Raw genomic sequence first — 23440 nt, 5'->3', positions numbered from 1 at the left:
AATTCAATTGTATTCAGTTTGTCTACATTTCTCATATGTTGTCAAATAATCAAAAAAAAAAGTGCCAAATTATAATTCTTACTTAGGAGGATTTTCTTGCATTGCATTATCCTACATTTGGGTGTTGGTTTGAGAAGGAGAACCCATAACACCTGTCCTCAGTTTGATAAGCAGTGGACTGATTGCAAAGGGTGGAGGCTTAAATGATCTCTCCTCCCTGGTCAACTGTCAGCCATTGTTAGTGGATATACATTTTTCTAAATGTTGCATAACATTTCATGGTGTCCTTTTGATAAAAAGGGCTAGTATGTGTCTGACTTGATATTTACACTGTGTGCAGTATGTGCACATCTGTTTTAGAAACTTTTCATATTTGTGTAACTAAATCATCAAGAAAATCCATTGTGTTTTTCATTACATGTTTAATAAATAACTAAAGAAGCATTATAAATACAATTGAACAGTTTTTAAACCAAATGACTGACTTAATGTTTGCAAAAAGCTGTATGAGGAAGGAGATTTGTTAATTAATTAGCAGTGCTTTATTTACGGTACATCAACATACAAGTTGCAGCTATTAAATTAAACAGCATGGATACTTGGACTCCTTTCAGTATACATTTGTAATTAATGACTGATTTCATCGTCCTGGTGTATGACAACTGTTTAAATGTGTTTGAAATGCATTCAACTTACTAGTATTTTGTTATCTGTATTTTACGTCTTGAACTACAGTCAATGAATTTTTTGAATCAAGTTACTTCTAAACATTTATATTCACATTTTTGTCACCACAAAAAATAAGTCAAAGAATGTTATTGAGGATAAGGGCGCAGGTCCTTCCAATGTGTCTGCATGTTAGAAATACAAAATACCTGTATATCTATCAAACATATACATACACATATATATTGTATTTAAGTCATACATAAATTTTAAGGGTATCTGAAGGGTATTAAAGATTGCTTTTCTTCTTGCCCCATCAAAGAAATCACCTAGATGAAGGGCCTCAAAGCCCCTTATGGTAGAACAGTGGACCACTTGCAGCGGCAGGCTGAAATTCCTTTTCTAGGTTTTCCTTTTTTATCTGTAAAAAAATAATTATATTTTATGCAGTCTGATTTGGGTTTTGAGAATTGGACAATCAAAATATGAACGTAATGTGAGTCCTACTGTTCCGAGCTGTGGATAGAGACTGAAGGACACCGGAATCATCAAGCCCAGGACAATCGCAGTGCTGATGTGACGTATAGGAGCCAATAACAGAGGGCTTTGGAGAAACCTTCCCCTGAAATGACAAAATCTGTGAATCCATTGACCGTGGTTGCCTGCTTGCATTACCCCATAGTGCTGTGCCATGTTATCAACTGACAAATTACTGTGGTTGAGACATTTTTTGTAGGCATTGTAAGGTAAATCAAAATGTATTCATGGGTAATCTTCAAAGTCCAAATGTGACAAGGCTGCCCATTGCAAAGTTGATGAAAGGTCAAGTTTGTCTTGCTATGATCTCCATCCTTGCTTTTACTCTCCTTCAGAGATAGCTGTACACTTGCCCACAATGCAACAGGAACACTACCTTTGCCTTGTTAGCTACACTTCCATGAGAATTATAGTTGGAAGAAATAGTACCAAGTCGAATTCTGTTCCTTGCAAGTAGTCAAATGGACTTCAATCAGGTGTTCATATCAATTACGTACAATTTCCATCACATCCAAGACAGTAAATCAACAAAACGTGTGAATTGGACATGCTGTCATTTGGATTGAACTGATTCCAGCATTGGCATTGTCATTAATATTAGAAAGTTTCTGTACACATTATTTAGGAAAAGGGTCATCCCTACAGTATGTTCCATCCATCATCTTCCGCTTTATCCGGGGCCGCAGTCTAAGCAGGGATGCCCAGACTTCCCTCTCCCCAGACACTTCCTCCAGCTCTTCCGGGGGGACACTGAGGCGTTCCCAGGCCAGCCGGGAGACATAGTCCCTCCAGCGTGTCCTAGGTCTTCCCCGGGGTCTCCTCCCGGTGGGACGGGACCGGAACACCTTCCCAGGAAGGTGTTCCGGAGTCATCCGAAACAGATGCCCAAGCCACCTCAGCTGACCCCTCTCCATGTGGAGGAGCAGCGGCTCTACTCTGAGCTCCTCCCGGGTGACCGAGCTTCTCACCCTATCTCTAAGGGATCGCCCGGCTCATTTCGGCTGCCTGTATCCGGGATCTTGTCCTTTCGGTCATGACCCAAAGCTCATGACCATAGGTGAGAGTAGGAACGTAGATTGACCGGTAAATCGAGAGCTTTGCCTTGCGGCTCAGCTCTTTCTTAACCACGACAGACCGATACATCGAACGCATTACTGCAGAAGCTGCACAGATCCGTCTGTCAATCTCCCATTCCATCCTTCCCTCACTTGTGAACAAGATCCCTAGATACTTAAACTCCTCCACCAACCTGAAGAGGGCAAGCCACCCTTTTCCGACTGAGGACCATGGCCTCGGATTTGGAGGTAATGATTTTCATCCCCACCGCTTCACACTCGGCTGCAAACCGTCCCTACAGTATGTTGCAGTAGTCTAATCATTTTCGTCTATCCTGATCATTCCTTGGTGACATGAGCAATCGGGTCACTACAGGAGATCAGCCAATTACCAACCGAGGTCATTTGGAGGGATCAGCCAATAAAGTTGCAACACCCACCCAGACTAGAATAAAATGGCAGAAACCTTCTACGGCAAAGTCAAATTAAAGAATGTATTTTTTTTCTCAGTTAACTCTTCATGGAGAAATACTGTGATCACGATTCAAACTGGGTCATCAAGGGATCAGCCAATTAATTAAACTGAACTACACAAACTCAATGAAAATTTCAATAAACCAGTTCACTATGGGAAATATACAGAGATAGGACATGTATCCTGATCTATGCATTGAGCCTTGAATATTTTTTCATTTTACTCCAATTTAACCAGGGATATGGGGTCACTTAGTACACACTGCAGCTGTAAAGAGATTAATATTGATTATTTTTCTGATTTCATGCTAGATTAAAGCACATTAGTATATTAATTGTATTATAGTCAACATTTTCTAATTTGTTCCACCAATGTTCTAAAACATATGAGAACCTAATGATATCAAAGCAACGGAAGATATATTCTGAAAACAACAACAACATAGTCAAAGACTTTAATAGGAAACAAAGGGAAATACAGCTCCTCATAAGATGAGCGACTTACTTTTGCAGGAGGAACAAAACTAAACTAGGTACTGCAGCCGTTGTACCGAACAGCGCAGCTCTGGAGACAGCAGTCTCCTGTACAGCCTAACAATGAAAGATGTAAGCAAATAATTAAAAACTGTATATTATAGGCCCACAAATGACTTTATTTTCCTAAAAGGAATTGTTTTCCTCTCACTTTTGTTCCAGCTGCCTTAGACATTCCAACAGAATTGCCATCGGTATCAAACACCTGGATTCCATTCTCAGACTCCTCACTTCTGATAACGACCACGTTAAAATACATCAGAGAGGCTATGGGATGATAAAGCATTGATTAATTAATGTGTGAATAAAAAAGTAAGGATAGATATTAAAATCATTCTAGAAACCTAGTGACTTTTTTGTTGTCTTTTTATCAGGACTGCAACAACTTTTTTGTTTTGTTTATATGGCACAGAACACTTTACCTTTAATGTGGAAAATACAGGATTTCAAACTTTTTGCACTTACCTGAGAGGGGAATTGGTAATATGGACCTAAAAAACATCTGGGCAGCTGGGCTGCTCAAGCGTAATCGCCGCATCACAATTTGAGGAATTGCCTGAAATATAGGTAAAGTCAAACTTAATGTCATCTTAAAAATCAAACAGCCATGACCCACATCTGTTTGACAATCATTTAATAATTCCTGTTCCCCAAGTAGTGATACTCACACCTGCACATGTTGCATACGCAACTGAACCAACAATGAGCAGTCCCTGTTTCAAAGATGTCTTAAGCCCCTAATTGAGAAAAACAAGAAATTAAAAGTGGAAAAGACATTCAACTTAAATCAAACAATGATAAAATATTAAATGCTGTTATTATATTGTAAAGAAACTGAATTCCTAAACTATTAACCTGGTCAGGCAATGTATTTCTGTTTGCATGATTGAATCCAGCAACGTAGCTCTGAAGCAAAAACTGTAAAAATAGTTATTCCGTTAGTGAACAGAATTAAGATTATGGTACTAGTGTTTTAAAAATAGCTGTCCAAGTGCCTCACCTGCCAGAGAAGTGCTGATTTCACCATGGTGTGTGGCAAAAAGCTAGCAACAACCTATATGCAAAATCCAAACTATTTCAATCAACAAAGTGTAGTGAATATGGGAGTTAGATTTCATGGTTATTCACTTTTTTGTATGAGAAAGCTAAAAGTGATAGCTCTTAAAATAAGTTAAAAATACTTACCAAAGGTGCTGATATTGGAAAGAATGCTATAAAAAATGACATGAAAGATGCTATGCTTTATGGCCCCTTGCCATTCTCCATAAAGTCACTACAAAGATTGGTTACCCCCCAATATTTTTTTGCCCCAGGTCTCAAATTTTCATAGACTAGTCAAAAGACAATGTAGTATTAAGAGAAGAAGAGGAGGATACCATCAGACATCTAATTTAATTAATGCTACAGTACCTTGAGGCCGGAAAACGGTTGGCAGTATATCACTGGTACCAGCATGAACAGACGACTGCAGAAATATAATCTGATATTAAAACTGTCAAAATATGTAAATCAATTGTACTTGTAATGTGTTCTAATCAATTGAGTCTGGATATTAGAAAGTTGGTTTCTGTACACAAAAGATTTAGGACAGGTTGCAGAATGTTTTGTTTGCAGAGAGAGAATACATGCTGCATCTCTGTCCTATTACAAAAATAATTTACAATGTGTCAAATTAAGACACTTCACAGAATGTAAAACTGTAATGACTGTTTTCAGAAATGTCACCTACCTCATAGTTCAGATTTCTCTCTGCACTTCCAATAATTGAGGGGGCATTTTTTATTTCAGCCTGAAATTAAAAAGAAAAAAAATTATGTTTACTTTTTGAACTTAGATGCTTGAAATGCTGGTAATTCTACTGTCTTTTTCATCGGGTTCAAGGTACATCAATTGTCTGAGCTGCGTCAGGAACTGAGGTAAATTGCATATGGAGTATTGAAGAAAAAAAAGATGAACAAAATGAACATTTTTGGCTCTGTAGTCCAGCACATTGGATTTTAAAATCAACAGTGACTAAAAGAGGTTAAAATGCAGACTGTTAGTTTTAATGAGTATTTTCATCCATAAACCGTGAACCATGTAGGTATTACATCCCTTTCTGTGCATACCCCCTCCATTCACGTTTAGAACTTCAAGACATGTGGCAGATTGTCCCTGGTACGCCCACAAGAGGCTCTAGATAATCCAGGCACTCTTGACTTTTGTGCACAATCTAAATGCAGCCTTGTCATTGTGTAATTTCATATTCATTGCGCTGCAGTATAGAGCCAAAACAACAAATGAAATAGGACATTAAGATAGTCGTACCTATTGTACAGAAGAACACAACATGAGGGGGTGGTAAATAGTCCGTTTTCCTGGGTACTTACATCAGAGCTGAATAATGATCTTGGGTCAAGAACACTAAACCATATTCGTAGTCGACTGAGGAACGTCTGAAAAATGTAATTTCACATGCATTTGAAACAAAGCCATAGTAGATTAAAAAACGTATCTAAATATCCGTTATGTGGCTTAGTATGGGGATGGTATTAATGCATTCATCCATCCACCATTCATCATAGGCATGATAAATGGAAAGGGATTTACCTTGCCCTCGTTTTTCCAAAACAGCAAGTTAATATCCATGTTTGTAACAATCAAACAAACTCCCACAAAGACAGTGAATTATTTGTGTCCAGCATACATATGCGACCATGTTCAATGTGAAGACATTTAGAAAGAACTTAGCAAACTAGTTTAAACCATAAACCGCATGTCTAGGTCAAGTTGTATTTACAAAGTAGTTCCTGAATTGATCACGTGGCGTGTTTGCGGTTCACAGGTGTCCTAGGCAAAGCACTGCGCAGACATTAACTACATCTGCAGATACTATTTAAAAGACAACATTCTGTGCTAAACATACATACTCACACTTATTCAAAAATATTGGCATGTCTAGTTTTCAGGTAAATATTGAAGATATTTACCCAAATGTTTCATCATTACGTATACAACATACGCAGAACATGACTCCCTAGAACACAGCCACTCTGCGATCAGCGCTGTCAGAATACGAAATGGCAGCCACCATTGGGAGACTACTCAAGACCTCTGTAAGTTAATTTAGAAATACCTTTTATGTTACAAAGACAACAATAGTCGGATGCATTGCAATACAAACTGAACAATGTTAGTTCATAAGTTAAGCTACATAAATGACATTGGCAATGCGAAAGAATTTTGAAGGTAACGTACATTACCGTAATTGCATGGGTTTCTCTTACTTGACCCGGTGTATTGATTGGGTGGAGTTTGCTATTTTCGAACAATCCGTTGGTTTATTGTTAAAACCTCCACCATCCAAAGCGAACTGTGTTTATCTGTTTTGAGGATAAATCCCTCTGCGTTAATAGGAAGCAGTAACTAAATGAAAATACAATTAAAAGCTCAATGTACAGTCATTTATTGTTTAATTCGCATTAGCGCCAAAAATAACAGCTGCTGTCGTTTTTCAATTCATCTGCTTCACGATAAATCGCCCCTTTCCATCAAGGCAAAGGTTGCTTCTGGAGGACTGAAAGTAACAGCCTCGCCTCATGGAACTACATTGAGCAAGGCCTCAAGAACTTTCGCTTGTCCGGCACTACAGAGAACCTGTTTCTCAACCAGTATGTATCGACCATACTCTTCAGGACAGGAAATGTGATCACATGAATATTGTACACACTCAGTTTGAGTGAATAAATAGTTGAAAATCACTAACTTGAATTTAGAATCCACATTTTTCATAAAACTGCTTTCTTCCAAAAGGTACTGCTAGGTGGACTCCAGTAGTAACTCAACATGCACCACATTTTAAAGCTACTGCTGTCCACAATGGAGAGTTTAAAGAGATGAGCCTTGATGACTTCAAGGGCAAATATCTGGTCCTTTTCTTCTACCCACTGGATTTGTGAGTACTGCTTTTCCCTTAGAAAATATTTTGTTGTGTACAGTCCTTACATTGTTTTTTAGAATTAAATTAAAACGTATATTTTTTTAAGGCATGTTTTCCAATATTTTTGTTTTATCCCGAAGAGATGGTGGAGAAGAGATGGGTTTTTGATTAAAGAGCAGTGGCATGATTCAAACCCTTGCTGCAGTGGTACCGGAGGCACTGGCTTAGTCCACTTGATCGCTGAATACATGAGTGGTGTAGTGGCCTTTACAACAATATTTTCTTTTTACAGCACGTTCGTTTGCCCAACAGAAATCATCTCGTTCAGTGACAAGGCCAACGAGTTCCATGACATTAATTGTGAAGTGGTGGGTGTGTCAGTGGATTCTCACTTTACCCACCTGGCATGGATAAATACCCCACGCAAGGTACATTGGCTATACGTGCCTACCCACCTACCTACTAGTATTCCATTGACACCCAGCATCCCACAGAAAAAAGTTTGCATATACAGGAGATACCGCATCCAGCAGCTTGCATTCTCATTTGTTGTCATGGTATCATGTTCTCAGGCTGGGGGTTTGGGGCACATTCATATCCCCCTGCTGGCAGACCTCAACAAACAGGTTTCCAGGGACTATGGTGTACTTCTGGAGGGGCCTGGCATTGCACTGAGGTACCGTGAGCTCTTTCCAAATGACAGCCTATTCCCTATATTAGTGCATTGTGGACACACCACAATAGATTCCTACCACTGAGTGGAATGGTGTGTTTGTCCATTAGGGGACTGTTTATCATCGATCCAAATGGTGTAGTGAAGCACATGAGTGTGAACGACCTGCCAGTGGGCCGCTCCGTCGATGAGACGCTGCGTCTGGTGAGGGCCTTCCAGTTTGTGGAGACTCACGGTGAAGTGTGTCCTGCTAGCTGGACCCCTGATTCTCCTACAGTAAGCCCTTACCTTTCACTTCCTTGTCAAAGTTAACCATATTTGATAATCCGTTTACTTACCCATGCAACTTTGTTTTACAGATCAAGCCAACTCCCGAAGGTTCGAAGGAGTACTTTAACAAAGTCCATGACTAAAGGACACACTTTTCATTTATAAAATATATTGCTTATCCCGAACTGAAAGGGCAAACTGTATAGAAATGCCAGATACTTTCCATTAGTTTTGGTGCATTTATTTGTATTCAAATGAGACAGAAATAAAGATTTGAAGTTGTCAGAGTTGAAACATCACATCCTGTTGGCCAGCATCAAATTCTTACATGCACTTTTTGAGAACCTTAACCATTCCCTTTGCTCACATTACTGCTAGTACTGAGACGTTTTGTTTAAAATAATATGATGGTTCTAAAACGGCAGAGCATGTAAATACATATCAAGTTTCAATCGGCAGTATCAAAATAAGCAAAGGGGGGGAAAAACATTTTATTCCTTTAAGTGTGATGATACATAAATATTGTATTTTTCCCAAATGTTGTTCATACACAATGTTGCTACTGTGACTTGGATAGTTGAAAAACAAAAATCAGTTACCAAATGTATAAGCCAGACAATTTAGCTTTCATTTACAAACCATGCCTATATAACCCCTGTACATAAAGAATGTTTATTTTATTTTTTACAGCAAGTTAATTTGCAAGTTTAAAATGTCTTAACAGACATATGGTACACAACATGAGGTGCCAGTAATCAATTTCAGTGGGGGGTAGAATTGATAATTAGAAAAGGCATTGCCACTTCATACACTAAAAGATACTGTATATACACAAAATGGAAAAAGCTTTTTTTTTTTTTTTTAAACACTGCTGCACTGTTGCTATGAAAACATCTAGTTTAGTGTACATAAATTCCACTTTGTACAGTATGTTTGCAAGAACTCGGCACACTGGCCTAATTTCATCTGACATTCACAATGTTTCTGGTTATGAAAACCAAACATAGCATGAGGGACGTGGCTGACCAATTAATGGAGCCCTTTAAAGCTTTAAATAATACACAAAACCAAATGAACAAGAGTCTGTTTTCTGTCAATGTCATCTCTCTTATGCAAGCAGCCAGGACAGTCAAATGACACACTTCAGATTTTTTTGTTTTTGGATTGCTACATGAGATGTCCACAACCAGAGAAAGTTTAAAAAAACTAAACAAAAACTAAGACAACAAACGGCCAAACAAAATTAAATTTGATGAACCGATGGTTCGATGGAAACTTCATGCAATCTCAGGCAAGATGTAACAGTGCCATCTGCCTTGACCCAAGCACCAAAACAAAGAGACAAAACAAAACTTTTGTTAATAACTGAATGATTCGTTTTAAAAAAACACCCTGTAGTAAATCTGTACAACCAAAATACATTTGGGATCTACATCTAAAGTTACATTATCAAGGTTATATACACTTTTACCCCTATCCATATATTATCTTTACAGTAGTCTTCATTCCAACCCAAACATTAAGAAAACATAAGACTAACTGGAAAATTGGATCACATCAAACATCCACTTAGAACATAATTTCTGTAATCCGTAATTTAAACTGTACACCAAAACCAACAGTCAATTACTATTTCCTGAATGTTTTTGTACAGCAAACTACAGCAGATCTAAAATATGTCATTTGCGTGGCTGGATTATAACTACTGTATTTGGAAATTAGAGAATTGTCAAAATATGGGAATGGTTCCAACTCTGATACATTAATGTAACATCCAGTAATTTTACTGGACCTGAAAGTACTATGTTAAGTGTCTAGAGTAGCTGGTAAAAATGAAGGAAGCCAGAATACAATAATATAATGGCATTCTGAAGGACTCTGTAATACAAAATAGAATCATGTCAGATTATGGACGCAAACTCAACTGTCCAATATTCTAATACAATAGAACAAAGGCTTTCAATAAGGCCTCTTCACTGAAGAGAGCTAGACTATACCATCAATAAAGATCTATGTTCTCTGGTGGCGGGTGAGACTGGATTGGAAAGGAGAATCTATTTTTTGAATAACATCTGCTCCAGAACATTGGTTGAAAGCAACTGATAAAAACAGAACTGATGCTAAATGTTTTCCTCTTGTGCAGTTTTGCTCTCATACACTTTCTTTTGCGACATGGAAATTCATTCAGAAAAATGGGAAACTACATTTGTACAAAGTAAGAGACCAATCTCTTCTTGCAAAAAAAAAATAAAATAAAAAAAAGTGTGCCCGCTTTTGTTTGGGAAAAGCTTCGGCTGATCCATGAATCCTTCACGGTCTGCTTCCATCCTAGTCAATTTTCACATTTGTGTAGATCTTCCTCACAAAGGCACTTGTTCCCACATAGCCGACAGCTCCTACAAAAGAAAGATATGTTAGAAGGTTGTGTCATTAACTATGTGCGTTACACTAAGCTAGATTTTAAAAGACACATTGTGTTCACAGAATTATAATGTCTCTAAGAATGTCAATACTTGGATCAAATCTGACTCACCACACATGATTCCCAAAGAAGTACTGAAGACAGCCATATAGCCAAAGTAAAAGGATGTCTGGAACAGTCCATACATTCTGTAACAGAGTGGGCCAAAACAACCGTGAGCAGTAATACAAATTAATGTACTGCTGAAACCTCCAAACATAGCCAAAGCACATGTTACAATGCCTAGGTAGTCTGATGAACACAATGAGGGCTTACATGTTGACCAGACATGATACCGGAGACACAAAGGTTGTTGCTTCCTTTGGAATGGTCAAGGTGTCATTTTGCACCCCATGTGAGATGCTCCAAACAATAAATCTCAAAAGGTTCTCACAAGGTTAAAATTCTGTCTGTGCATATAAATCTAACCTGTAAAACATCTCCATCTGAAGATTTTTCAGAACACTTTTTAGTAAACTAAATGCAGCCTTTCAATCAAGTTCTTGTGCCCATCCCTAATATATGAAAGAATACATACAGGTTACTGTGTTTGACAGTGAACAGATGAACTTGTTTCACAAGGAAATGGTATTTAAACCAATAAGGCAATTCAACAGAATTAGGCTGCCTGTGTAAATGAAGCCCCTGTTATTCGCAGAAGAAAAAGGATATCAGAACTCACTTTGTTTTGAAGAAATAGTAGTAGAAGGAATACATGTAAACATAAACCGCAGTGGATGCAGCAGAGAGAAAGCTTGTCCATTGCCTGAAATGAGAAAACCAAAATAACTTAAGGGAAAATGCAACAGGACTACATTGGTTGATTGAGCATACCGTATGACCTAAAGATGCAGTCATGTTTTGTAACAAATCCTAATTGTTTCGCTTTTGTGTTTTACAGAATTCTTGATCACACCAGTGTAGGTATACTGTTGTCCCTGTTCAATAGAGCCATTGCACTTGTCTCAGCCAGGTTCCTACCGGCCACAAATTGCAGGATAACCAGGTTAATACATTCTCTGGTCTCTAAAGACTACAGCCAGAAGGAAGCCATGTTCCCAACATTAATGACTTCCTCCAATTGATTAAATTCTGTAAAAAAATGAAATGCACTTTGTGACAAATGCTGATGTAAAAATGTATGAAATACATTTGATTGATTTCATACAGGAAAATTGAGCAGCAGTTATACATCGCTCCTGAGTTGTGGATATCCTGTTGAGTGTGAACAGGGACTTTAAAGTCAATGCGCCAGCATATAGGTAACCAGTGGGAAGTTGTGGAGATTGAGGCTTAAACACCTGGGGTGTTTAGGATTTCCTGAATTCAGGTGTAAAATAGCCTTAAAGCTAGCCATGCACTTCCAACCAACTAATCCTAATCATATCACAGGCTGTATAATGTCTTTTAGAAGGCCCTTCCATTTAATTCATGTAAATATTGACCATAATATAAAAGTATTTTAAATAGAGACAAGTAAATACACGGCAGACTTTTGTCTTTCCCCTCACCATCTGTAGTCTTCAGCGTTGAGCAAGAAGTAAGTGCAGACAATGGTGACACACACAGTGACGATGCAGAGGATCACGAGGACCAACATCATGAACCCGTACACATAATATATCTTGTACGCCCAAAACGAAGTGAAGATAAAGTACCTGCAAAGTTAGAATAGGTGATTCAGGGCCAGCGGACTATGCATTTCCACTTCCATCCATGCGCTGGTAATTACGGTGTGCATTATCAAGCTGCTAAATGTTGCTTTACTTATCTGAAGTGTAGTAAGGCAGTGGTGAGCCATGACTTACATTTCAATGAAAATGGAACCGAAAGGAAGGATTCCTCCCAGACAGACAATGACAGCGGGCTCCATGAACCTGAAATTAAATACATCACAAACTGATAGTTTACAATCAGCTGACAATTACAGATGTGTACATCTCAAATCTTCTTGGGCCAAAGCACTGTTTCTAATCCAGGACTACGTTTCAAAGTTATAATATAGCCAAGTGGTTAGTCTAGTGCCCGTACTGAAAGGTTGGTGGTTTGAATCCCCAAACCTAAAAGGATTGCTGGATTAAAGTATCTGCTAAAATAGAAAATGTAAATGTTTACAACATGGGAACATTTTGTAAGGACAGAGCTTGGCCAAATCCTAAAATGTGTTTTCACTTTGTCATTATTGGATAGTGTGTATATTGATGGTATTTCATTTGAAAAATGAAATAAAAACATTCACTATGATTCAAAGGTTTGGGGTCACTAAGACATTTCCTTGAGTACCTGAAGCATTAGGAATTGTGGGTTTGATTACAGGCTTGAAATGGCCAGAAACAAAGAACTTACTTCTGAATCTCATCAGTCTATTCTTGTTCTGAGAAATGAAGGCTATTCCATGCGAGAAACTCAAGACCTCGTAAAATGTTGTGTACGACCTCCTTCACAGAACACTAATCTTCCACTGCCTAGTGCCTGTTATTTCGCCCATCTTAATCTTTTCTTTTTATAGGCCAGTCTGAGATATGGCTTTTTCTTTGCAACTCTGCCTAGAAGGCTAGCATCCATGAGTTGCCTCTTCACAAAAAGAAAAAAAATCTTGTAAGTTACTCTGAAAGCCGATTAATTATTGGAAGGAGCATCAGTCACAAAGACTGCTCAAATGACTGGTGTTTCAATAAGAACATATGGGACAGACATCAATAAACAGGGTTGGAAATTAGTCAAAAGTGCGCATTAAATGACATTGATGACTGTGCATTACGGGAGCAACCTACATATAAAACGTATAAGAAAAGCAAACTACTATACAAGTATGCTATCTACCTGTAATGAATGTCCTTCCAAATTCTGTAAAAAAAGAAAAAACCCCGAAGAACAATGCTTCCACCACACTGCCACAACAGATAGTTTTGGAATCAGGCGATCTTTTTGAAAAACCTTTATATCTACCCCAAATGACATAAATATGATAGAGGAACAAATGAATATCTATTCATTATGCATAACTCTGCCTTTAAGAGCCAATGGTTTTTGCTGTGTGCTCATTGAAAAAGGTCTTTGATTCAGTTATTGAAAAAAAGGTCCTTGATTCACCGCATTGTCAAATAGTTAGATTAGAAATTAAGCTCCATTTCTCCATTTACTGACCTGTCAACGGCGTTTGATACAGAAGATCAGTATTTTATTTGTTGAAAAAGCTGTATTCATTGGGATATGGCAAAGTACACTTGCCTCTGGTTTTAAAAATACATAAGTGACAGAACACAGACTAATGTAGCTGATGGAATTACATCAACATTTCTTATAGACACAGTACTATACGCTACGGCAGTTGCAACCCTGCAGTCTTTTACAAAAATCATAACGGGCCGTAGGTTGGTACTACACGCAAATAAAACTAAATATGTCACACAACCTTACTTTAAATAACCCTAAAATGGCAACATTAAACAGTTATTTTATTTCAAACATATTGCTTCTCGCACATTCCTTGGGATTTGGTTAGATGAAAATCAGTGTTTTAAAACACGCTAAAGTTTAAAATAAGTTTCTTTTATAGGAACAAATCATGTCTGCCATGTCAGCATAGAAAAGATTGTGAGCGACTTATGTCGCTGCTAGGTTGTGGAGATATAATGTATAAGCATGCCTCTGGAGTTGAGTCTCTGGATGCAGTCTATCATTCAACCTTGCGTTATATGACTGTTGTAAACACTCACTCACACACGCAGGCACACACCCACGCACGCACGCGCACACACCCACGCACGCACGCGCACACACCCACGCACGCACGCGCACACACCCACGCACGCACGCGCGCACACCCACGCGCGCACACCCACGCGCGCACACCCACGCGCGCACACCCACGCGCGCACACCCACGCGCGCACACCCACGCGCGCACACCCACGCGCGCACACCCACGCGCGCACACCCACGCACGCACACCCACGCACGCACACCCACGCACGCACACACCTGTTTGTAATATGCTTCAGTTGGCTGGGAATCACTGATATTTAGAAGGGCCAGACATTGGTTGAAGATTTGATATAAAGCAGGAATGAAATAACCTCAATATTTAGTTGGAATTTTCATGTCACCAAACACGCTCTCATGACCAGGTAGTGTTGGAGTTACCGCAGGCTTAATCAAAACTGAGTAAAACTGCTTTTTAATATTTTGCCCCAGACTCTTGGAATGCCACTGAGTGATCTTAAGTTACATGTTTTAGCACCTATAAGACATTTTATAGTCTATTGTCCATTTTGACAGTTTTTCTTAATGTTTCATTTCAAATTTTTTGTGTTCTTATTGTTGTAACACAAGGCTCAGCTGGAAGAGACATTGGTCTCTTGATTTCTCTGCATAAATTAAGTAAAATAAAAACACTGCGATGGTTAAGGGAAAAACAGAAGAGCAACTATTTGCCAGGTGAATGAGAATGTCAAAGCAGTACTTGATCAGACTGCCAGCAAAAACAGCCAGTTGAGAACTACACAGAGAAGGACATTAGTAGTACATAAGCCTGTCTGTACATATTATAATGGGAATATATATCCATAAGGGATTAACACAATGCCTTCATTTTTTTTTGTGTAATACACATGGGTTTTAGTGTTTGGCTTAAAATGTACATCTCTTGACGTATGTAACTGCCAATATCGCATTTCTGCCTTTGTTTAATGTTTAATGAACTTTGAGACCATATAATATCTACAAGTGAAGATGTGATATTGACTTGCAGTGTGTGTCACCAGTTGCCAGGGTTACTGCACCTTGTTTTTAGTTTCCTACAAGAATTGGTGACCTTGTTGATAGAATAGTTGATCCAGATAAGTGGTTGTTAGTTGGAATGGACTTCTCTGTAAAATGCTGTTAGACATTCATTCGGCTTCTTTACCGAAGGTTCCACCCAGTTAAAACAAACATATGTTGTTTCCCTTTTTTCTCCCTTTCCCAATAGTGTCATATCAAATCTATGTCCCTGTCTCGTCACACCACTCCCAATGGATTTGAGGGAGTTGAACTTTGAGTTTCTAATAGGCATTGACGTCAAGACATTCCTCAGTGGACCGCCTGTGGGAGGGATTTTTTACTTACTAAACAACTTATCGTTTACACATAAGATCATAGGCTTAGTTACCATTTCTTCTCTGGGATTGGCCGGGGCACCGCATTGACTCGACAGGGAAAGTTGGGCTGGCCGGAGAGGTTTCTGCCCAGAATGGTGCCCACGAGGTTGAGTGGCAGGATGACAAATAAACAAATACAGCAAACCGCCACCTGAAATTCAACACATTAGTAAAACCTGTGACAAATATTGCGAGGGAGCAGACAACATCATACCCAATGTGGTATTAGGTCATGTGTTGCACTGTGGAGTGGGTGGGAGTACTGCCTCTAAACTCACCATGGTCCCAAATGGAATGGCTCGCGAGGCATGGTAGTACATGGCGATAAAGTTGATGAAGAAGGCCGTGCCGCAGACCATAGCGGGGATCAGAAAAGCCCCAATAAACATCTGTTTAATCCACCGCCTGCCTGTTGAATCAAATATCAATCACCATGAGGAGCAGATCATGGCTGAGTAACAATCAACAAAGCTTAATTTGACAAAGTCCATTTGAATAGGTTTCAACCACATACTCAGTTGTCACATAAACAATGTGTATAACCCCCAGGGTACTTGTGTGCAATAATAACAGGTCTTCATGGTAGAAAGTGTGTGTGTGTGTATTAAGACGAATCCTCGTGTACCTCCTTGTTTCGCGTACAAGCTTCCGCCAAAATATCCGTTGACGGGAGAGGTTGCGGCGTACACAAAGATGGCCGTGCTCAGCATGGATCCCCTCCTGCGGAGACAAACAGAAGCAGGAATAACAAACTAGAATCCGTGTGGAGAGGAAAACATATTCCATTAGGTATATTTGCCCAGGGTGGTGCTTGTCACTCACTCTGTGTACAGGTCCTCGATCATGGCCACAATGATGACAATGAAAGAGACAGAGAAGATCTGGCACCCAGAGCCAATCAGGGAGGAGAAGATCATAGGATGGCTGGAGGGTCGGAACACGTCTCCGTGGACCTGCTTCCAGCCGTACTCGTCTCCGAGGTCCCGGTCCTACGGCGGGGGTGGGCGTTAGAAGATCAGGCAGCTATCATATCACAGGAAGCACCAAAGCATGAACCAGTGAAACAGAAAGGTTACCATGTCATCCATTTCTTCCTCTTTGCTGTATCTGGCGTAGTCTTTCCGGAGCGTTCTCATCAGAATCATGGACACCAGGCCCACCAAGAAGATAACCATCATGAAGGAGTTGAATATGGAAAACCAGTGAATCTAGGAGACATTTCATTAGCGAGTTACTTGTATGCAGGCACAGAACATATCCGGTCGTTCACTGACAACTAGAACACATTGTGATATCCATGACAAATGTTTAAACAGGTTGTTTGCTGTGTATACATTGGGTAACTCAATGCAAAATTACTTTTAGAACAAGCAGGAACTTACTCTGTGTTGGAAAAAAGACGGATCAAGATACTTGTCAAAGCGATCTTCAAACTTCACATCAGACTTCTTCCACTTCACCTGTGGCAAAATACACAATTTAATTCAACCTTCTTTTGGAAATGAGCCACGTGCAGTTGATATAGGTGACTATAACAATACAAAACTTACAGAGTACGACATTGCAATCCTTGTGTTAGGCACAAGTTTCACTTTGCCTTCGCTTGTCAGGTTGACATCGACGATTCGGTTGCCATTGAAGCCGATCTCCAATTTCTTGTAAGTCCACAGATAATGGTCCTCTCCATTCTCATCAGCCTCACCAACAATACCTAGAAGGTAAGTGTGATGAATGGACCACTACCAGAAATATGCTGGCACCTTGGCAATTTGGTGTGGATTGCAGCAACCAGTTACAGGGCCTAAGTCTATATTTATTCAAACTCAATGGAAGCATTCTTTATTGGTATACAAACATGGGCAAGGCCATCTGCCTCACCTCCCCCATTTGCATACACATACTAGCGCATTCACATATAAATCTGTGGCTGATTAAGCCAATGTCGTTTTCACCATAATTTCCTTTCAAATCAAGCCTCCACAAACTGGTGAGGTAGCATTTGCCATCATGCCAGTGCCACATTACTTTTTGACTATGTAAACATAGGGACGCAAAGCATTAAAAAAAAAAAAGAGTAGCAACTTTCTTCTGTTGAGAACAATTTGCCAGTCAGAGGGCTACTGGTAAATCTGGGCCAGCTTTGCGTCTTATCCAACAAGATTCTGGGTTAGCTGGACGAGGCCCAAAGCTCAGACCAGGCTCTACGGGTAGCCTATTTAGTAAGCATGATGACAGAATTGCTGACAGAAAAGCAAAAACTTCAACCTACCAGACTAGACCGTGACATCTGGAAGCAGATGTTGCATGCAAATCAGGTAATTAATCAGTCTTATCAACTACAGGCTAGTCTATCAACAACACAGCAGCTGCACACAGTCTAGCATGCTATGGTTCTATGCCCCTTGGCCAGGGAAAATATAAATCAGTAACATGTATACATAGGCCATGAGTTTGAAAGAAAAAGCCAAAGGGGTCAAATTTGGTTTATATTCAAACTTGGCTTGACTAGTGTACGCTTCAACTCAGTGACGGAATCTAAAAAAAATATCCAGAAAATCACATTGTATGGATTTTAAGTAATTAATTTGCATTTTTTTGCATGACATCAGAAAGTTAGAACTTAATATTTGGTACAGAAAGCTTTGTTTGCAATTACAGAGATCATACGTTTCCTGTAGTTCTTGACCAGGTTTGCACACACTACAGCAGGGATTTTGGCACACTCCTCCATACAGACCTTCTCCAGATCCTTCAGGTTTCACGGCTGTCGCTGGGCAATGCAGACTTTCAGCTCCCTCCAAAGATTTTCTATTGGGTTCAGGTGTGGAGACTGGCTAGGCCACTCCAGGACCTTGAGATGGTCCTCTATGTTGGAGCCACTCCTTGGTTGCCCTGGCTGTGTGTTTCGGGTCGTTGTCATGCTGGAAGACCCAGCCACGACCCATCTTCGATGCTCTTACTGAGGGAAGGAGGTTGTTGGCCAAGATCTCGCAATACATCTTGCGATCCATCCTCCCCTCAATACGGTGCAGTCGTCCTGTCCCCTTTGCAGTAAAGCATCCCTAAAGAATGATGTTTCCACCTCCATGCGTGTTCTTCTCATCCTTCTTCTTCCTCCAAACACGGCGAGTGGAGTTTAGACCAAAAAGCTCTATTTTTGTCTCATCAGACCACATGACCTTCTCACATGATTTTTTAATTTAATTTTGAGACTGTGGTCCAGCTCTCTTCAGGTCATTGACCAGGTCCTGCCGTGTAGTTCTGGGCTGTTCCCTCACCTTCCTCATGATCACTGATGCCCCACGAGGTGAGATCTCGCATGGAGCCCCAGACCAAGGGAGATTGACCGTCATCTTGAACTTCTCCCATTTTCGAATAATTGCGCCAACAGTTGTTGCCTTCTCACCAAGCTGCTTGCCTATTGTCCTGTAGCCCATCCCAACCTTGTGCAGGTCTACAATTTTATCCCTGATGTCCTTACACAGCTCTCTGGTCTTGGCCATTGTGGAGAGGTTGGAGTCTGTTTGATTGAGTGTGTGGACAGGTCTTTTATACAGGTAACGAGTTCAAACAGGTGCAGTTAATACAGGTAATGAGTGGAAAACAGGAGGGCTTCTTAAAGAAAAAATAACAGGTCTGTGAGAGCCAGAATTCTTACTGGTTGGTAGGTGATCAAATACTTATGTCATGCAATAAAATGCAAATTAATTATTAAAAAAATCATACAATGTGATTTTCTGGATTTTTATGATTCCGTCTCTCACAGTTTAAGTGTACATATGATAAAAATTAAAGACCCCTACATGCTTTGTAAGTAGGAAAACCTGCAAAATCAGCAGTGTATCAAATACTTGTTCTCCCCACAGTAATTAAAGAAAACCACACCCATCCCAGCCCATATTAAATATTTTTTCCCATGGATTTGTTACACATTAAAGGACCAGAGTTTAACCTGGTGTGCGCCAGATATAAACGTAATATTTTTAAACATAATGTATTACGTTTAAAAAACATTGTACACAAAACAATTCAAAAAGCCAGAAGCAATATTTCCCAGCCATGACTCTTCCCTACCTCTGTCCCAGTCTCACTGCAGAGGTTCAGACTAATTAATAGATGAACGAAGATAGAAATAAACAAAAACGCCAATGGGTGCGTTCAAACCCACAGGTGCCATTCCACCCAAACAAGCTGAAGTGCCAGACCTCTAAAGTAATGAACGATCTTCTCCTTATGTCATGGTCAAAGATCATTCTATACCATGCCACGGATCAGCCAAGAAAAGCAGACAATTCAGAATGAACACTAGATGTCATTTTTACAACTACCTGGGGAGTGACATTGAAAAGAATAATTAAAATACTGGACAGGTCGCAACAGGCTTTGTATCAGAATCACTCACCCCAGATCGGTAGATCATCAATGTACATTTGGTACCAATAATGATTCCTAATGGCATATACAAAGGCATCACGTTTGGCTTTGTCCAGCTCGATTTCACAATATGTGGTTTGCATGACTTCATCTGTTAGGACAAAACAACACAAAAAAGAGATTTTAGATTTACTATGACACAACAAGACGCATCTAGCAACCTTCAAGACAGAGATTGACAGTATACTTACTATAAATCAGTCTAGCTATAAAGCATTCAGTGACTGTGCTGGTTAAGCCAAAACCCATTGCAGTACCAGGTTTAGCAACATGTATCATGCATGGGTGATGACCATAATCAGTAGACCGTGGCATATCTTGCTGCGCAGAGTGACCAAGAAAGTATTAAATCCAATTGCATGGACAACCACCCTATCAAAAGTAATAAGCTAACATAGGTGTCAACATTTGAGCATACAAGCTACATATCACTTCCCTTCTGCAGCAGCATGCTGCCAAATGGCTAATATGGGGTTATTTGCATTATGAGAGAGAGTAAAATACTAGGTGGACTTATCTTGGTTTGCATAATAATTTCCATACCTTACACCGGCATGTTAAGGACATGCAAGGCAGAACTGTGGGTGTCAATCAAGGGAAAACTGAGCTACATGCATGCACACTGTACAGAAACTTGATACAGTTCCTACAACTGTCTTCACACTTGCGTACCTGCAGGGGGCTCAATCAAAAATGTGGCACACTAGCTTGGAAGGTAGTGTCTCGAGCCAACGATATTCACAAGTTCACACAACAAAATAATCTAGTCTTCTTTGATATCCCTTATAATATATATAGCATAGTATGAATGTAAATAATCCCTATGATTACACAGGGTTTGTGATAAGCAAGGCAACGTGGAATGTTTTGGAGGGGGTGGTTGACATCAACAGACTCAGGTTTGATACTTAAATGAGGCACTGCTCAGCAATTCAAACAAACAAAAAAAATGTTGTCTACCGTTTGCAGATACCATCCAATTCGGTACACGTGCTGCTAAAACTGGTACAGCAATGGACTGTGGCATAACTAGCGTGGCGGCTCAATGGTATACAACCAGACAGAGATATAGTAGATAGACTGAAGGATTTTAGAAGATGTGCTACTCCAGATCAAACAAATGCTGATCAAACAGTGATTAATACAACTGTTTGTGATTCCTGTCACACAAAATTCCACATAATCAGCCTAAGTACAGTTGCCAGTGGGTGTCGCTGTTTGGATACCTTTGAACTTGATGTCAAGGCCGCTGAACTCCAGCTCGACTCCCTGTAGAGCCTCTCCTAGTGTCTCATGGTAGTGGCTAATGGTCTTTTTGGTGCCCACACAGAATGGCAGAGAGAAGTACTTGTATGTTTCTTGTCTGTTGTGGTAAGGACCCACTGTATTCATCCATAAAACCACCTCTTCTTTATCTGTGTACTGCAGAAGGGAAGAAAGACATTACACGTTGCAAACATGTCCTACTAGTTCTACTTGTCTTGCTAGTACTCAGATTGCTGAATTTTGTATTCTATTCATGGTATTCATTCCAAAAAAGCCTCTATCAGAGGGCTGCTGTCAATGGTAACACTGATGGAGTGATGAAAAGTCACTGTGTGAAAACATGACACAGGCATAAGTAAACAGCTTCGAAACGCACACTGCAGCTGCACTGTCTTTTCAACCCGAATGACAGTTCAAGCAAATTCAAGCAATCGCCAAAACGACAATTTTTGGCGAAACACTATATACACAATTGAAATACCTAACCTTTATTCATGTAATACCTAACCTGATCACATCCAAACTGACAATATGTCATTTGGTAAGGTTATGTCGGCTTGCGCTGGTTTGCAGTTAGCTAGCCAGAAAACACTATCAATTCTGCACCGAGTGCGGATGCCAAGCTTATACTATTAGCTAGGGCCTAGCGCTAACAGTACTAGATCAAGTTGAAGCATGATGATCAAACCCTTACACTGCAAGTCAGAAATCAAAACAAGAGAAATTACAGCATTTACAAGTGCACAATTAAAATCGGACGGAGATGAGCTTTTCCTTTTACAAGTGAATGTCATTTTACCTAGACAGACAGGCCTGCATAACCGGATACAGTCTTCGCAATGACATAACTATCGATGATAGCAAGCTAGGTAGCTAAAGTACAGTACATTACTGTGGTTGGATATAGCTAGCTAAGCTAACTGCTGTTAGCTAGACATTTTGATCCCGGCTAATACTGTAGTTTGCAATTTGTAACAATTTAGTTAACAGTTTGCAATTTAACTAAGCAACCAAATAACGAAATAGAATAGATGCTTTGGTTATGCAATTATTGTCCTCAATCAGATTTAAATATAAACGTAATGCACCCTTGCTAACTAGCTTTTAGTTTCTTCACAGGCTAGCTAACTAACGTTAGCCATCTAAGATTAGCCAACTTAGCTACGAGGTCCCCTGTGTTAACTTCGTATTTATTTTGTATCAACATTTAAAGTTGTTAATACTAAATATACCATAATGATAACTATATTTATTCTTCATCTTGTTGCAATAAAAATACCTAGGTTAAGCATTTGAATGGTGCAGTTAACGCAAACCAGAACGTCCATTATTTTCACACAAGGCTTTCCCCTTTTCAATCGGCCTTAGTTGATCTTACCGTGTGTTCGTGTTCATCTGCCTCTATCGGCAATAATAACTCGGCAAGCGAGAGAAAGACCACCACTGCAATTTTCCACCTGGAAGACCCCATAATTTTCTGGGAAAGTTTACAGATTTGGGATGTTAGCTTAGTTAGGGCTATCCCACCTTCTTCCTGGTTGTATGACAGTGGCAGTTTTTTAGGATGCTCTCATAGTACGCATATGGCGTAGATTTCCTTCCAGGCACGCATCGTATTCGCTTGTGATTGATGCAAAAATGTCACATGGCTTCTACTACCCAATCAAAGTCGAAGACGATGAAGAACTCGTTGAACAATGTAACTCCGGCTGTACTCCGGCTTCTACACTATCCTACACTTTCAGCCACGTCATCCGACTTCGAAAACCAGAACTGCCTCACCTTTGTGGGGTACTAGTCTGCATTTCCAAAGGCATAAAAAAAAATCCACTAATTGGTCTTTTGACCAATCACACCCGTTCTTTTCACTTAAAAAGAATCGGACGGCCGGTATAGAAACCTGATGAAAAAGGTGACCACACTAATAAAATACAGTTTTTAGAGACGACTCGTGATTTCAGATGTATTATAATCATCAAAACATCTGATTGTTAGTTATGTTGTCAGTATC

The 23440-nt window shown here is 39.7% G+C and overlaps 3 protein-coding genes across 3 annotated transcripts; 1 reads left to right on the top strand and 2 right to left on the bottom strand.

Moving 5' to 3' along the window:
• Positions 1–82: 82 nt before the first annotated feature.
• sfxn4 (sideroflexin 4) lies at positions 83–6198 on the bottom strand. Its single transcript, XM_010898086.3, has 13 exons — positions 5856–6198; positions 5636–5701; positions 4996–5055; positions 4677–4731; positions 4452–4477; positions 4267–4320; positions 4122–4184; positions 3935–4003; positions 3732–3822; positions 3418–3533; positions 3238–3323; positions 1174–1288; positions 83–1087 (listed from the first exon to the last, which is right to left on the bottom strand). The coding sequence occupies exons 1-13, from the start codon at positions 5892–5894 to the stop codon at positions 1010–1012; spliced, it is 918 nt and encodes a 305-aa protein (XP_010896388.2). The 5' UTR covers positions 5895–6198; the 3' UTR covers positions 83–1009.
• Positions 6199–6300: 102 nt separating this feature from the next.
• Positions 6301–8426, top strand: prdx3 (peroxiredoxin 3). Its single transcript, NM_001311059.1, is given in 7 exon segments — positions 6301–6361; positions 6802–6916; positions 7059–7200; positions 7478–7613; positions 7758–7861; positions 7969–8134; positions 8218–8426. Coding segments are annotated over 7 exon segments (753 nt in total). The 5' UTR covers positions 6301–6325; the 3' UTR covers positions 8272–8426.
• Positions 8427–10263: 1837 nt separating this feature from the next.
• On the bottom strand, positions 10264–23047 carry tm9sf3 (transmembrane 9 superfamily member 3). The gene is made up of 15 exons (XM_010898088.5): positions 22808–23047; positions 21390–21585; positions 20132–20254; positions 17280–17440; positions 17112–17189; positions 16806–16937; positions 16552–16718; positions 16355–16449; positions 16008–16138; positions 15741–15880; positions 12398–12466; positions 12101–12247; positions 11272–11355; positions 10662–10738; positions 10264–10524 (listed from the first exon to the last, which is right to left on the bottom strand). Exons 1-15 carry the CDS (start codon positions 22898–22900, stop codon positions 10457–10459), a joined length of 1761 nt encoding a protein of 586 aa, XP_010896390.1. The 5' UTR covers positions 22901–23047; the 3' UTR covers positions 10264–10456.
• Between the last annotated feature and the right edge of the window lie 393 nt (positions 23048–23440).

This window comes from Esox lucius, chromosome 6 (assembly GCF_011004845.1).
Source record: "Esox lucius isolate fEsoLuc1 chromosome 6, fEsoLuc1.pri, whole genome shotgun sequence".
Classification (NCBI taxonomy): Eukaryota; Metazoa; Chordata; class Actinopteri; order Esociformes; family Esocidae; genus Esox; species Esox lucius.
Note: the sequence above shows the minus strand (reverse complement) of the source record. Positions and strands in the feature narration are given on the sequence as shown.